Here is a 16,979-nt window from a genome sequence, read left to right on the forward strand (position 1 = left end):
CAGCAGGAAGGTTGGAATAACCGACACTTGGTAGGCTTTGGGGGTGAGAATATATAGGATGGGGAAGACAAGCCATCGGGGCTCTCTGATGAGTCCTAACAGACAGACAGACAGACACACACACACACACACACACACACACACACACACACACACACACCAGCAGGGACCCATGGTCAAGGCCAGGACACCTGGCAGGATTCACCTTCCCATCCCAACCTCGGCTATCCATGCTGCATGCCAACACAGCCTGCCCCAGACTCCTCTCACCTGAAATGTTTTCTCTGGAAGCTACCCTGACCCCTAAGAGGGGTTATCGCTACCACCCACCACCCCAACACCATATGCATAGCTCTGAGGGGGTGTAGGAACAGGACTCAGAAGTCTGGCTAGAAGACAGGAGTCTTCCTGCCTTTACCTGGAAGACTAGGGTTCCATTCCCTGTTCAGCCCAGTAACTTTGGACGAATCATTTTACTCTTCTGAACCTCTGCTTTGAAAACCGAGCCCTCAGGAAAGGGTGAACATCTTCTAGATCAACCCAAACCACAGGCCAGAGCCAGGGCAGGGCGCTGAGCTGTTGTATTGGGCTGTGCTGAGTGCCAGGCCCAGTGCTAGATGGAGATATAGGAAGAACTGCCAAGCCGGAGCCCACTGCAAGATCCTGTCTTTGAACTTAACTCAGCCTATGCCCCTTGGCAAGTTCTGGTCCTGAGTGAAGAGGCTTGACCAGGCTCCACAGGGCTCTCCCGTCTCTGAGGTCTCCTATTTCTTTTAGCCCAGGTTTCTGTCCCACAGTGGCAGTCCCAGGACGGGGAAGAAGCCGTGATTACCTTCACCTCAACTGATGCACACAGGAAGCCAGCAACCTAGCCTGCACACCAGGCATATTCCTCACTGCCAGCCCCTAGTGTGGGTCTGTGGGTCACCCAGGAACGGACTGTAGAAACTAGTAACGGAGGGATTCTTTGCCACTCAGCAACTTGAAGCAAATGTGCATCTGTCATGCTTCCTAGGTAGGGAAGGGTGTGTGTGTGTGTGTGTGTGTGTGAAGAGATGCAGAATCTGTAAGAGCAAGGAGCAAGAAAGAAAGAGATCAGGGAGGATTTGGGGTGCAGAGCCCCTCTCAATGGTTGGCTTTGGTCTTGTACTAATGACGGCTGACTCGGCACTGTGTAACTAGGGTTCAGCAGGACGCTGACCAGCTGTTATCTATTTTTTTTTTCCTTTGGAGTCCATAGGCGGCGCAAGAGCTGTCTCTAGTCAGCTGATGAGAAGCAGGGAGCAGGAAAGGTGGCCTATCTGGCTATGGAAAGAATAAGAACCACCCCGTACCCGCGGTGAGCTCTCCCGGAAGGCAGTGTTCAGCCACCAACCCCCTGCTCTCCCCCCAGCATGCTTCCCAGGGAGAGTCTGGGGCTGGGATGCGGCTCAGTGGGAGAGCATTTGCCTCCCGTTCTCAAGGCCCTGGGTTTGGTCTCCAGCCCTGCCAATGTGGTAGTGGACCTCACCAGTCACGAACTTTGAGGTCCTCAAATCTGTGGCAGAGTAGATGGGATCCCCTGCCTCAGGGCTTCCCATCAGACTCCTGGCAAAGTCTCTGCCTCCTACTCTGCTCTACACTCCTAAAAAAAAAAAAAAAAAAAAAGCCACACTCCAGAGGTGTTCAGGGGAGAGCGTGTGTTTATTGTAGCCAACAGCTCCAAGCAATTGGACAAACTGCTAAAGAAACCCAGTCTTCTCCCAGAAGGAGACCCGGCTGAGTCCCACGGGAACCACTTCAGCTTCTCTTTCCCCCTTCTGACCGCCGCAGCCGCACGTGTAAGAGCTGGCCAGCATCCGAGCATCCGTCCTTGTTAAGTATCTGGGCTTTCCCCTCCAAACACATGGAGAGCAGAAAGAACATTCCAGAATTTGCCTTTGGTGAATCAACTCAAAACACTAAGAAGTGATTACACCCTCCCCCAGCAATGTAATGTTGGGGTAGGTGTCGTGAGATGTTTTATATTTGTATATATAATATATCTATCCCTATACAGAAAAGCTATGTACAAGTGCATTAGCAAGCTTCGTTAAAGGAAGACACTAGCAAGAGGCACAGCAAGGGACACAGGCTGTCTAACCTTAAGACATCAGTAGGAAGAAAGATTTCTTCATTTATTATCCATTCTAACTCTGCCAAACCATTCTGATTAGCCTGGAACTTTTTTTAATAAAACACCTGGCCACTATATCCAATTGTCTACCCGCTTCACCTGACCTTGTCCATATTTTCCAGCCCAACTGCCCTAAGGAGACTCACAGAAAGAAAGATGGACCCAAAAGAGCTTTCTCCTTTTTTTTATACACTGGGAATAAGTGATGAGTCCATTGCTGGAGGGGCAGAGTGAGCCATTTCCAAAGCCAGCTCCAAGGCACCTCAAGGCATTTCAATCCTGAAAACAAATGTGCTTGCTTCTTATGAGCTAAACCCCACAGGTTAGCCAGCCTGTCGCTCTTGGCAGTGGCCCTTAATTAACAGGGAAGGACAGAGGGGTGGGAGAGGGGGGTCTAAGAGAACAGGAGAGGCAAGAGCAGCTGAGAACCCAGCAGACTGAAACCAGCAGTGGTGAGAGCATGCAGCCAGAAGTGGGGCTCGAACCCCAGCCTGCAGCAAGAGGATAAAGCAGGAAGCAGGGTAGACCAGTAGCTGCTGTGGAAACATCTGGCCGCTTTCCCACCTCAACTCACAGGAAGCCTCCTCTTGCTCCCCATCTCCCTGGCCCTGAGGAGAGTCTAAGAGGCTTGAGAAGAAAAGTGCATGTGCAATTCAAGCACCCGGGGCGGAGATGGCTCCTCACCCCACCCCACCGGCTTGGGCTGCTGGACGGAAATGGGACACGCATGGCTCTCCCTGGGATCTGCATGGGACAGGGAAGGAAAAGACTCAAGGAGTCTTCAGCTTCCTGAAGGAGATTTAGGACCTCTGAGAATGACCCTAGGGAATCTTGCAAATGCTTCCAGTTCTGGAGGAAGGAACAACAACAAGAACAAAAACAAACCCCACAAGATGCCCAGCCCAGAGCCTCACTCAACCTGAGGGAGGACAGCACAGGAGGTGGCCACAAAATGAAATGTGCGGACTGTAGGTATGTACACTGCAACTTGGTCCCAGCACGCTCATGGCGTCCACTCCCAGCTGGCAGCTCCAGGCACCCTGGAGCTAACTCATGCCCATTGGCAGTGTGTGGATTGGCAGTTAGATCTTGAGCTGATGAACTTAGAATTCCCAAAAGGGCTCGACTCACCTTACCCAGGAGTTCTCCAGCTGGTTTCCCACCTTCCACTCTGTGCCCACCTTGCCTGGCCTCCACACCCCTGATCCAGTGGCATCTCTGCGCCACGCTTCTTTTCCTCCCTTCCCAACGTCCAGACTCTAGAGTCCCTTCCTTCTTCCCCAGCTCTCCTTCTCGAAGCAATGGCTGTGGGGGTTGGGGGGTGGGGAGGAGATGCACCAAAAACTTGATCTTGGCCCTACAGTGCTGGCCGGCAGCCTCCCAACCTCGTTATGGCTTTATGTGTATCCCCGGAACCTGGCAGCAGTGCCCGGCACCAAGCAGATACTCAGTGGATGGTTGCTGAAGTGAGTGCAGCTGAGCCCTCTTTCCCCACCGGCTAGTATTCTCTCCCCAGATTGACCATGGCATGAGCAGGAGCTGGGATCGATCCCTGAGCCTCACCGTCCTGCCTCTACCCTCTTCTCCCCAAACCCACTCCCTGCCCGGACACCTGACTCCCTGAGCCTGCAGGGGCACCCTTCAATCTACCTCCTTCACCCACCAGGCCCGGGAAGCCCTTCTAAGAGGAAAGCTATGGCTCTGTTGATTCATACTTGAGACCTAGGAAAGGGACAGAACCCACTGCTTTTGCCACCTGGAGCCTCAGTTTCCCCATCTATGGCACGTGAGACTTGGCTATTGACCTCTGAGGGTCTTCTGAGGTCATGTTCTCTGAGCTGGCAGTTTCTGTCCCGGTCTTGCTCTTTCTCTCCAGGCTTCAACAATTCCCTTTGAATGTAAGTAAAATGGCAGTGAAAGTTGGCTCCCTCGAGTGCTGCTTTCTGTCCCTCAACGTGGGAGGGCGTGGGGGGGAAGGTAGGGATACAAGGCGCCATGGCTTCTTCACGCGTCCCTTAGCCTTCCTTCCCTCCTTCGTGGAATCTGGGCTGAGGGTAGCAGCAGAGGTCCCCAGAAGTCCCCAAGGAAGCCGTCCCGGGTACCCCACCACCCCACTCTAAACCTCGGCTATCCTCAGCCCAGGCCGAGGGGCCACCAGTGGAAGAAGGTAGACTGAGGCCAAACTCGCCACTCAGCCACCTTGACAGGGGCCTCCTGTTTGTGGATCCCAACGATGAGGCACGACCCTTCCACGAACGGTTTGTCCAGTACTGTCCCCAACATCCCGACAGCAAACCACGAACCTCCTGAGCCTCCTAGGGAAATGGCCAGCCATGGAAATGAGGCCAAAGCAGAGCTCCGTGGCGGAGGCTCAGGGCTAGCTTTGGTTCAGCCCTCACTTCCCTCCAGCACTCTGGAAAGGCAGTCATCCTTGATCATGCCCCACACAGAAAAGGAACCCAGCCTCAGCCCCAGCTGGGCGGCTGCTCGGGCCAAGAGGAGCCAGAGAACAGCGAGGCCCGCGCAGGGCCTTTCTGATGCAGCTCCAGACCGCCCTCGGCACGGAACACCCCCAGCCCCGGCCCAGGCACTCTCTAAAGCCACCCCCAGACCAAGCCCTGGACAGTCTGGCTGGCTGACCACCCTACCACTGCTCACCCTCCCCCATGGTCTTTGTGGGACCCCCCACAGGCCTCCTGCCTCCTCTCTGGGACTGGCAAGTTGGAGCCCCTTCTCCCCTCTCCCCAGGGCCCCACACAGCCCAAATGCCATGGGAGTTGTCAGATGGACGAGGTGGGTCACACTTGGGGCAGGGTGGGAGACATAAAGTGAGGGGTTCAGGAGGCCCCAGGTTGGTCCTGAGCTCCTGGTTGAGATAAGCACACCAAGAGAGGGCAGGCAGGGTCACGCTGTACAGGGCAGAGTGGGAGGGGGCAGGGACAGGGGGGCGCAGGGTAGCCTCCCGTTACTTGGCACCATCGTCTGCGTTGCCCTCGCCATCCGTCTTGCCCTCCTCCTCTGTCTTCAGGTCGTCCGTGCTCAGCTTCTGCTCTTTTTTCCTTCTCACACACTTGACCACCATCAGCACCAGGATGACCACAGCCAGGAAGCCCCCCACAGAGGCCCCCACGATCACTGCCACAGTGGAGTCCCGCTGTGGGGGCGCTGGAGATAGAAGAGAAGCAGACGGGCTGAGCAAGAGCCTCTCCCCGGTCTCCCCAAAGTAGAGTGGTCCCAAATTGATTCTTCTCCAGGCACAGGATTTTAGTCAAAACCAAAACCCAGGCCCCACATCAGGGGCCCACGCCTGTCATCCTAGCTACTCAGGAGGCTGAGATCTGAGGATCGTGGTTCACAGGCCGCACAGGCAGGAAAGTCTGTAAGACTCCTAGCTTTAATTAATCATCAAAAGGCAGGAAATGAATATGTGGCTCAAATGAGCACCAGCCTTGAGCAAAAAAAAAAAAAGAAAAAAAAAGCTGAAGGAGAACACAAGGCCGAGAGTTCAAGGCCCAGTATTGGCACCAAAATAAGAGCAAACAAAGAAACACACAGAGAAACACACACACACACACACACACACACACACACACACACACACACAAGCAAGAGACCTCTAGGGCCTCTACCTCCACAGAGCCTCCAGAGGAGACAGTAGGGTGGAGCGTTTAACAGCACGGACTCTGAGCCCAAACAGACCCAAGTGTGAGTCCTGATGATGCAATTTCAGAACTATGCAGCTCTCTCGCCTTGTTTTCTCATCTGTAAAATGGGGTTAATAATAGTTTCTCCCTGATGAAGTGCGGTTTTTTGTTTTGATTTTTGGCCAGTCATGGGGTTTGAACTGTGGGCCTGAGCACTGTCGCTGAGCTCTTCAGCTCAAGGCGAGCGCTCTACCACTTGAGCCACAGCGCCACTTCTGGTTTTCTGGTGGTCAATTGGAGATAAGAGTCCTACAGACTCCCACCTGGGCTGGCTTTGAACTACAACCCTCAGATCTCAGCCTCCTGAGTAGCCAGGATTAGAGGCATGAGCCACCAGCACCTGGCTTCCTGATGAAGTTTGATGAAGATAAAATAAGTTAAGGCATATAGAGGTCTTAGCCCTATGCCTGAGATAGGGTAAGTGACCAGACAGTAGAAGCTGCATTACTATTATTTTGTTTTTGCTTTGTTTTTGTCAGTTGTGGGGCTTGAACCCAGGGCCTAGGTGCTGTCCCTGAGCCTCTTTGTGCTCAAGGCTAGGGCTCTACCACTTGAGCCACAGCATCACTTCCAGTTTCTGAGTGGAGATAAGAGTCTCATGGAGATTTTTCTACCCGGGCTGGCTTCGAACTGCAATCCTCGGGCCTCCGCTCCTGAGTAGCTAGGGTTACACCAGCACTTAGCTGCATGACTATTATTAAAATGGGGATCAAGATCAATACCATCCTAAGGACTCTCAGGTGAGAAAAGCCCCAGGTTCACTTGCCCACACAAGCTGTTCCTCCATCCCCAGCCTTCCCGAAGTGCCTGAAGAGCTAACTGGGTGGAGGAAGTCCAGGGGCCCCAGCAGCCTGGCCCCCGGCCCTCACCTTCCAGAAGGACCTGCAGGTTGATCTTGCCGTGGCCTCGATGGCGGTCGGGCGGGTTCATGATGTAGCAGTTGTAGATGCCCTCGTCTTCCAGCCTCACGTTTTTCAGCGTCACTGACACATCGTACTTGCTGGGGTTCCCTGAGAACTCTAGACGGCCTTGGAACCGATCCAGCTTCAAGTTAATGATCTTCATTCGAAACTGGAGAAACTGGGGGACCACATAGGGCAGGAAGGATGGTTGGGTGAATAAGAAGCAACACGGGCCAGTGGCTGGCGGCTCACACACACCTGTAAGGAGGCTGAGATCTGAGGACGGCAGTTCAAAGCCAGCCTGGGCAGGAAAGGATGTGAGATTCATCTCCAATGAACCACCAGAAAACCAGACGTGGTGCTGTGGCTCAAAGTGGTAGAGCACTAACCTTGAGCAAAAGGAGCTCAAGGCACTGAGTTCAAGCCTCACGACCACCACCAACAACAAAAAAGAAGCTACAAGGACTGGGAGACACACCCTCCCCCAAGCACGCTCACCTAGCCAGAGACAGTTACCCCTAAAAGAGCTACCCAGGCCTCCCGTGGGTACCCAGGTACCCAGAGCTCTCAGGAGCAGACAGCTTACCCAGAGTCCTCTGGGGCTGTGTCCAGGACCAGAGCAGGTGAAGAGAAAATGGGTTTCATGCTGCAGGGCTGTAGGCTCCCCACCTCCCTACCCACAGGACTCACCATCTCCTCCGAGCAGTTGCTACACTCCTGGTAAGTCCAGTTCAGGGAGAACTGTTTGTGGTTCACGGTGTAGCAAGAGTTGAAGGTGCAGGACAGGCGGGCATCCGAGCCGTTCATGATGTTGAGCGTGGTGGGGACCGTGACTTCCATGCTCCGCCCCGACGGCACTGCAGACAAAGCCATGCGCTGAGGAGGATGCCGATGGGGCGGAGGAAGGCCCGGTCCTCTGTAACCACAGGGTGGCCACGGGGAGGGAGGCAGAGCAGGGCTGGGTCCCCTGTATCTGCACTTAGTCAGGAGCAGGGAGGCAGAGCAAATAGGGGACCGGATGTGGTCCTTACGGTCAAGGAGAGTGAGGAACAGATGGGGAGGGAGAGACACCAAACGGGATCCCCCCAGCCTCTTCTAAGACCATCGCCACACAGCCTGTCTACCTCACCCCTGTCTTGTCAAGGCTGCTTGCCAGCTGAACAAGGGGCTTCGTGGTGCTTGCCTCAGTTTCCCCCATTCTGCACCACTTCCAATCATCCTCAGTGGGCCAATGCCCTCTGTCAAGACAGAAGTCTTCATTTCCTGCTCTGACAGGCAGGAAAGAGGGCAGCAAGCAGTAAGAGGGGCAAGGTGACCCGGAAAAGGCCCCATTCCAAGGACCCATGGATGGTCTATAGGGACAGAAAACATTCTGGAGTTATCAGAAAACACCACAGCAAAGAGCTGGTACAGGCTGACCGGGGGCAGAGGAGACGCAGGAGGCAGAAAGTAGGTCCCACAGATTCTGTGAAGTCCTGGGTGAGGACTAGATATGGCCCAAGGCCTAGGTGCAGGAGCTGAGGAAGACTAGGTCTTCCTCACAGTAAAGCAGGGCAGAGTCTAGGGGAGGAAAGTGAGGTAGAGAGGACATGCCGTTGAAAGATGAACTGTTTTCAGGGCCAGGAAAACACCTCTTTAAATGTCACATCAGACAACCCCATTGCCTGACCCCATTCTCCTAGGCTTGACTCCAAGATTCTCACCCCCAATGACAAAATTAAGATGAATAGGGCTGGGGGTTCCTGGCAGAAATGAGGCCCTGAGCTCTGTGCCCAGCATAGTAACCATCAGCATCGTTCATTCACTCACCACATATTTACAAAGAATCCACCAGGCACTCAGTGCCAGGCCCTTTGTTAAGCCCTGAGGTTACCATGAGGATCACCAGGACATAGAGTCACTGCAGCCTGGGACTTGTATTTTGGTGAGGAGGACAGACCGCAACAAAGAAAAAGGAAGAATGTAGTTAGGAAGATTCACATGTGGTATGGCGTGTGAGGAGTTGCTATGGTCAGGGAAGATGAGCCCAGAGGACGGCATTCAGGCAGCGCCTAAGTCAAGGGAGGAAGCCATTAGAAGTTTGGAAGGAATCAGGTTCCAAGGCAGCAGGAATATAAAGGGCCACGTTCCCCAGGTTGGATGACCTTCAGACATCTGAGGAAGAAGCAGCGGAATGAGCAAGGTGGTGTGTGGTGGGGCTTGAGGTCAAAGAGAGGCAGGGACCAGGCCACAGGAGGCCAGAGCACAGAGTGGGAGGTGCTCTTCCTGGGCCACCCCCGTCCCTGGAGGGCCTGAGGGCCGGGCGGCTGGGGGAGAATAACGGCTGCTGACAGGGGAATGGCACGGAGAAGGAAGCTTCATTCCGCTTGGTTTCCATCTCAGCCCCAGCCTCAGTCATCTGGGAGAACGTGGGCAAGATCCTTCACCTCTCTGAGCCTCAGCCGCCTCCTCCGTAAAACCCAGCCGATGACACCCATCTCTGGGCTGTGATGATAACTAAAATAAGCAGTAAGTGTTCAGCAAGTGGTAACTGCTGTTCCCCTAAATTCTCCTCGGGAATAGGAAGGGTTTCGGAGGAGAGGTGGGGGAGGCTCTGGGCCTAAGGGCACCTTGGAGACTGCCTCTCCAGCAATCCCTCACAAAGCCCCTGGATCTGACACAAGGAGGGGCTCCTGGTTTGCAAACTGGCCCCACTGCTGGCCCCAGCCAGGGCTGCCTGCCCTGCAAGCCTGCAAGCAGAGAAACCAGAGCCTGCTCCGAGCATCCTTCTGCTCAGCCCATCCCGGCGGGCGAGGGGCCAGAGCAAGCAGCACAAATGGAGGACCAGAGATGATCTGCACTGCTCTGACTCTGGAAGTCGCTATGGAGCCCTGGCTAGAGGGACAGGTGATGCAGACCTGCAGGCCAAGGACTCCAGTTATGTGTTGAAAGTGTTCATCAGGGGAGCAGCCATCAGGAAGGCTGCGGGGGCCCCCAGGAGGAACAAAGCCCAGTTCCCTTCCCTGCTCTTTCAGATCCAGTCTGAAAGCACCTGGCACAGCACCAGCAAGGAGGAGGTGTACAGCACCACCCACTCTGCAGAGGCTGAGAGATCTGAGGGAAGGAGCTAATAAAGGTTTGTCCTGAGTTTACCTTTGCCCCAGGAATGCCATGCCTCTCTATCCCCTTCCCCTGCACGGGCCCTCAGCCCCTCTGCCCCTCTGCCCCTCTTCTCCTCCAGAACAAACTGCTCTGTGAAGATGGCTGGACCAGTGCAATCTACTTTCCTTGGGCTTCCTTCTCACCTCCGCAACCCTGGGCAGCACTCTGGTTGTGAACTCGAACCTCCTCCCTCCACCCCCAATTCACTTCATCCTAAGGAGCCAGCACTCTGCTGGGTAAGAGGGAAGAACTATAGGGAGGTTTCTTTTCTGACCAGCGGCAGGTGCAATGCGGGTCCTGCAGAAGACCAGGAGGGACGTGCATGCCCTCTAGTGGTGGTAGAGGTCAAACATCAAGTCCCATCTGCACAGAGAGGAAAGGATCAGCAAACTAGAGGAAGCCAGCCAGAGCAGGGGGGGGGGGGGGGGGGGGGGGAAGGGGGAGGGGCTTTCAGGGCTGTAGATCTGCTAAGAGGGGCCATCAGAGAGATGCCAAGAATAAGGCCAAGCTGACACCACAATAACTGTTCCTGTCTGTTAGTCCAAGATTCAGCCTATACCCCCAAACAGAGGCTCAGGGGGCTCAGGGGCAAGGCCTCAGGCCTTCTAGCTGTCTAGCATCTCATTAAAAAAATCAGGAGCCAGGCCCTGGTGGCTCATGTCTATAATTCTACCTACTCAGGCGACTGAGATCTGAGGATTGAGGTTCAAAGCCAACCTGGGCAGGAAAGTCTGTGAGACTCTTTTCTACAATTAAGCACCAGAAAACTAGAAGTGGAGCTATGGCTCAACGTGGTAGAGCACTAGCTTTGGGCAAAAGAGCTCAGGGACAGTGCCCAGGCCCTGAGTTCAAGCCCCACAACCAACCAAAAAGAATTTTTAATTAATTAATTAAAAATCACTCATGGTGGGAACTACGAACATAATCCTGGTCTCTTGGTGAGTTCTGCTGCTTCGGGAAGGTAACTTGGGGTCCACGTCACCTCCCTTAACAACAATCCTTTCCTGATGAGGAGACAGAGTGCAGAAATCAAACAAACAGCCCAAGCTCCCAGCTAGTAAGTGAAAAAGCTAGACTTTGAACTTGTGCTGCCTGGCTTCCAGACAGGATTGAGGGGTCTGAGCTGAGTAGAAGGATGGTTGCTATTCAGAGGTACCACAGGAATCAAGGTCTCCTGCTGCCCACAGGCAGGTCCGGCCCCAAACCTGCCAGCCCTCCCCCTTCTCTGTGCAACACTACAGCTGGCAATCATTCTGTTGTAAGGACCACCCCTTATGAGGACTCACCATCTTCCTAAAGTTCCTCCTTAGACTAGAACTGAGACCAGACCAGGGCCTGAGACTTCCAACTCACAGAAAGGAAACAGTGATCACAGAGAGGCAGTAAGAATGTGGTTTCTGGTCTTAGCTCCCTTTGTCACATAGGATCCTCGGCCCCTCTTCTCCAAGGCACATCTGCCCCCTCGGGCCACAGACACCCTCCCTGCCACCCACGGTTCCAACTGGCCCATCTTGCAGAGATCCTGAAAATTCACTCCTCTGACAAACACCATGTCTAGCAGAGACTGGAGTTAATTCTCCTCGGTTCTTCTGGCAATCTACAAGGTACATTCCTTTTGCTCTTGGTTTAAATTATACCTAGGCAGCACCCAGAACTGCTCCTGCATCCCAGGTGAGTGAAACATCTAGCCTCTCTTCCCTGTGGAAAGCTTCACCTGCCTGCCACCACTCAGACCCCCTGCCCAGGAGCTCCTCCCCCTGCCCAGCCCACCTGACCTCCTGCTTCCCACCCCCACTCCTCCAGGGGCTCCCTCCCTCTTCTGCTGCCAGGAATAAGTCCCAGCTCCTAGATGTGGCTTTCAACCCTTTTGCTGCTACAGGGCAGCCCACATTCCAGCCTCGACTCCGGTTTGTCCGTGTATGCTACACTCCAGTGACCCCAGAGTTGTGACTTTTCGTGTCAGCACCTTTCCTTCCCTCCTCCAGGCCTTGGCACGTGTTTTAGCTTCCAGTGGGAGGCTCTGTCACACTGCCCTGGGGTTCTCCCATGAAACCGTTACCTCTTGAGTCACAACGTGGGTGCCCTGTCCTCTCCCAGCCCTGTGTCTAGCTTTTCCACGTGACTTGGAGGCAGAAGAGCAAAGTGATCGAGACAGGGGTTCTAGGAGGCTTGGCAAGGTAGCTAAGTTTCCAGCACATCGGTTTCCTCATCTATAACACAAGGGACAATTTTAGGACTTAGGTCGGAGGGCTGTGGAGAGGATTAAATGACTTCCTACATAGAGAGAGCCTGGCATGATGCCTGGCAAAAGATGGCTGCTCTGATCACCATTGCTATGGCTCTTCCAGTGTTGCACATTGCCTGTGGACCCCAAGGGGCTCTGGGGAATGGCTTCTTATTCATCTGCTGTCCTTGGCATGTGGAGTAGTAGATAGCACACACCGAAGCACTCAATGGAATTCTGTTGCCAGAAAGGAAGACATTTCTTCCTCACTGTCTGCAATGTGCAGCCAGCTAGAGATGAAGGATACTGTATTCTATTTTCCAAACTATTTCCCAGACTTTGGTGACCAGGCCAGTGACTGCAAAGTCAATGTTCTTGAGAAAAACTCTAGAGCATACAGCATTCTGAACATGATGAACTAAAATCTAGTCTCTCTGTCATGAATACAGCCATCTGCCTCCACCTACCTCTCTTCACCCACTGTCACCCAGCATTTTAAGACATCCTTCCAGGCTGGGAAGGTGGCTCAGTGGTAGAGTGCTTGCCTTGCATGCATGAAGGCCTGGGTTCAATTCCTCAGTACCACATACACAAAAAAAGCCAGAAGTTGTGCTGTGGCTCAAGTGGTAGAGAGCTAGCCTTGAGTACAGAGAGGCCCAGGGACAGAGCCCAGGCCCTGAGTTCAAGCCCCAGGACCGGCAAAAAAAAAAAAAAAAAATCTTTCCGTCCTGGTGATCAAGCCTCCTGTCCACAAAACCTTTAGCCTTGAGTGCCAGGAGCACGTGACATCACAGCTTCAAGTTCAAGGCCTCCATCCCTGCACACACCGCCCTTACTCAGGTCTGTCAAAGCTTTTGCTTCCTTCTTCCAGCCCTCAGAGCCCTTACACCTTGATCTCTTCATCCCAAACTCCATCCCCTCCCAAGCCTGGACTCCTGGGCCTGATCCTGGAGCCTCTCACTCTCTTCGCTTAGGTATGGCTGCCCTCAGCTTGCTGCACCTAAAGGCTTGGTTTCCAGCTCTGGCTCCTCACTTGTAGGCCCTTCACCTCCCCCTCTTTCCCTCACCTGTCTTGGGTCCATTTCCATTAATATAGCAATTCCATTTCTTGAACATTGGGGGCGGTAGAGCCCAATGTTTGAGAGCATGTGCTGAAATCAGGCAAGTGGAGGTTCAAATCTCAGCTCACTTTATGCTAATCGTGTGATCTTAACTTCTCCGTGTCTGTTTCCTTCCTGCCACACTAATAATCATAGTAGCTACCTCAAATGGTTGCCGTCAAGACTAAACAAGACATGTCTTGCCTGAGCTGGTACAAAGCCTTCAGAAAGGTCAGCTACTGTTTGTCCTTGCTGGGCATCAGGTCACAAGCTCACTAGGCAGGTGACACCCCCAGTTACCAGAAGCTCAGAGAAGTTTAGTAACTTGCCCACAGTCATGAAGAAAAACAAAGGTGGCTTTAAACCCAGCTCTGATTCCAGCATTGCTATTCTGTTGTTAAATATGCCAAATAAGACAGCAAAGGTAACAGTTTTTATACAGGCTGCCAGAAGCTCTGCAGGTCTCTGTTTTGTACTTCTGCCCAATACCCACCAGACACTTAGACAGACAGACAGACTTGTCATTTATTCCCATCCACAATCCTTGGATTTGACCCTCTGTCACTTGTCCAGCAATGAGTAAGTTTAGGAGCAAGAATGAAACTATCTATAAAGCAGGCTTAAAAACAACTTTCTAGACCAGTCCCCCCCCCCGACCCCCAGGAAGTCTATAAATGATCAAATATGAAGTTGACATCAGGGGCCATCTTCGGGCCGGACAGTCTACGTGTGGTTTTAGAGGACCACAGCCTCCCTCAGGCCATGGGTTGGATTGTTTTCCTGGATGCCTTCTCTCTCCTCCTCCTCAGCACCTCGCCCAAGCCAGGGATGCTGCTTTCTCCAGGAGCACCAGCTCCAAGAGTCCTCCCCCGACACCAGACCACCCCACAGCCTGCTTCCCGCCTGCCCCCACATACTCCAACTACCCAGCCCGGAAGAGCTTCCAGAAGCCAGACCCATGCTCAACTTTTCCACCCCCAGCTCTCCCACTCCCGCTCAGCCGAAGGCTCTACATCCACCAGATCCCAAGAACCTGGTAGAAGTTGGTGGTTGTTGTTTGGTTTGGTTTTGAAGATGCCAGTTAGTCTCACATCCACAACAGTCAAAAACTTAAAAAATAAATAAATAGAACACCTTGAGGAGACTCTGTGGCTGGCCGGACTGCGCCCCACCCCCACGCCCGTCCACGATAGGGAAACCCAAAGAAAACTCACTGCCCTGGGTAATTTTTCACCCCTGGCCACACTCATTCCCTGACCCCACATTGCTGGGACCAAGGTAAGTGTGGGCATTCTGCAGCCCCAGCCGCGTCCTGTCCCCTGGGCGGCTCCTCCCTTCCCAAGGACACGGAGGGAAGCTCAGCAGCATCTCTTGGCCTCCCCCCCCCCACTCCTCTCCAGCTGCTGCACCTTTGAACCCTCGGAGCATGCAGAGGTGGGTCTAACTTACCCAAAGTGAAAAAGAGACTGAGCCCCGTGAGACTGAAGGCAGGGCGAGGTAACCAGGCGTCCCTGTGCATTTTCAGAGACTGAGGGTGGGCTAGGGGAGAGGGTGATTTGAGAGACCCAGGACCCAAGAGAGGAGTGGTTGATGCTAAAACGAAAACAAAAACCAAAAAAAAGAAAATGCACAGATGTACTTCAAAGATAAATATACAACATTAAGGAAGCTTTATTTCCATCTCTCTAATATGGCCGACTTATCTGTGGCTGCTAAAAAGAGAGGTGGAGGGGGGAGTGTATAGGGAGAGAGGGAGAAAAAAAAGAGGGGTGATGGAGTAAATATTGTGGTTAGTGGATTTCAAAAAGCAGGTGGGAGGGCATAAAAAGTCTTCCTAGAAAGAACTAAGTAGCCAGATATTTTTACCCTCTGAAATAAGAACTAAATCAAATCTTGCCTTTCTACTGCACTTGGATTAGCTTTTGGATTTCAGATAACTATTAGAGGAATCCATTTATTATTTCAAAGCTGCCTGTAACAGGGAAGTTCTTTTCATCATTTAAGAATCCCATCCTAAGCTGGGCGCCGGTGGCTCACGCCTGTCATCCTAGCCATTCAGGAGGCTGAGATCTGAGGATCATGGCTCAAAGTCAGCCTGGGCAGGAAAGTTCGTGAGACTCTGCAATAAACCGCTAGAAAACCAGAAGTGGTGCTGTGGCTCAAGCGGTAGAGCATTAGCTTTGAGCTGAAGAGCACAAGAACAGCACCCAAGCCCAGAGTTCAAGCCCCATGGCAAAAAAAAAAAAAAAAAAAGAATACCATCCTAGCTAGGTGAGCCTGGGTAGCTCATGCCTGTAATCCTAGCTACTCAGGAGGCTGAGATCTGAGGACTGTGGTTCAAAGCCAGCCCAGGCAGGAAAGTCCATGATATCTCCTATTAACCACCAAAAAGCCAGAAGTAAAGCTGTGGCTCAGTGGCTCAGGTGCTAGCCTTGAGCCCAAAAGCTCAGGGGCAGTGCCCAGGCCCTAAGTTCAAGCTTCAGGACTGGCAGGTACACAAACAAACCAAAAAGAACACTCTCCTAAAAGACCGCAGAAGGACAGAGTTGTTTGGGAAGGGTTGAGGAAGGAAGGTTGAAGGAAAGAGATTTTCAGGAAGTCTGACTTCTTTATTGTTTTAGCATTTCCACAGAAAAATGACGTAAAGTTTAAAAAAAAAAGGCAGGAACAAAAACACCTCTAAGAGATTTTATAATCAGATGTAATATTTGGGGGACTCCTGACTCAAACAAATCAACAGGAAAAAAAGACATTTTGAAGGCAATTGGGTTAAAGTGTTAGTTTTTATGAGATACTAACATCGTGGTTATGTTCTTTAACATCTTTACCTGTTGGAGATGCACACTGGAATGTTTATAGGTGAAATATAAGACATATGAAGTTTGTTCTAAAATATTCCAGGAAGCAAAAAAAAAAAAAAAAAAGGAAAGAAGGTAGGAAAAGTGGGTATCACCAGTAGAGTAGGAGTTTCTCATGATTTTGGGAAGGGCCAGGGAATCACTGAATGGGGCATTAAATACCTTTTTTTTACTCTGTGTGTGTGTGTGTGTGTGATGCTTGTACAGGAGCTTGAACTCTGGGCTGGCACTCTACCACTTAAGCCACACCTCTACTTCTGGCTTTTTGCTTGTATATTGGAGATAAAAAGTCTCTCAAATGTGCCTGCATAGACTGGCTTCCAGCAGATTCTCAGTCTCAGTTTCCTGCAAAGCTAGGATTGTAGGTGTGATATCGCAATTCAATCTTAACTCTAGAGTAGATTTCTGTTCTTCCTTCTTTTCCCCTGTTTCCTTTCTGCTTTCCTTTCCTTCTTACCTTTTTTTTTTCTTTTTGTCGGTGGGAGGGCCTGAGCCTCACACTTTTTCTTTTTTTGGCTGTTGTAGGGCTTGAACTAGTGCCTGGAGCTGCCCCTGAGCTCTTTCTCTCAAGGCTAGCACTCCACCACTTTCAGTTTTCTGGTGGTTAATTGGAGAAGAGTCTCATGGACTTGGCTGCTCTGGCTGGCTTTGAACCACGGGTCTTCAGATCTCAGCCAATCTTGAGTAGGTAGGATTACAGGTGTGAGCCACCAGCATCCAGCTTCCTTTCTTTCTTTTTAAAATGCAAATGATTTGAACTAGATGCTCCTGGGACTTAACCAGTTTACCCAGTTTACACCCACTAGGGCCTGGAACCAAACTAGGCTCTTTGCGAGATGCTAAGTATGACTTCTATCACCTTGGCAAGCAGACCAGGAATGCCCCACCCCCACAG

At 52.3% G+C, this 16,979-nt stretch overlaps 1 protein-coding gene across 1 annotated transcript; it reads right to left on the reverse strand.

Annotated features, from left to right (window-relative positions):
• Nucleotides 1–5,120: 5,120 nt before the first annotated feature.
• On the reverse strand, nt 5,121–14,745 carry Scn2b (sodium channel, voltage gated, type II beta subunit). The gene is made up of 4 exons (XM_013009648.1): nt 14,676–14,745; nt 7,452–7,618; nt 6,729–6,939; nt 5,121–5,320 (listed from the first exon to the last, which is right to left on the reverse strand). Exons 1-4 carry the CDS (start codon nt 14,743–14,745, stop codon nt 5,121–5,123), a joined length of 648 nt encoding a protein of 215 aa, XP_012865102.1.
• Nucleotides 14,746–16,979: the final 2,234 nt, after the last annotated feature.

This window comes from Dipodomys ordii, unplaced genomic scaffold (genome assembly GCF_000151885.1).
Source record: "Dipodomys ordii isolate 6190 unplaced genomic scaffold, Dord_2.0 Scaffold10, whole genome shotgun sequence".
In the NCBI taxonomy this organism is placed as follows: Eukaryota; Metazoa; Chordata; class Mammalia; order Rodentia; family Heteromyidae; genus Dipodomys; species Dipodomys ordii.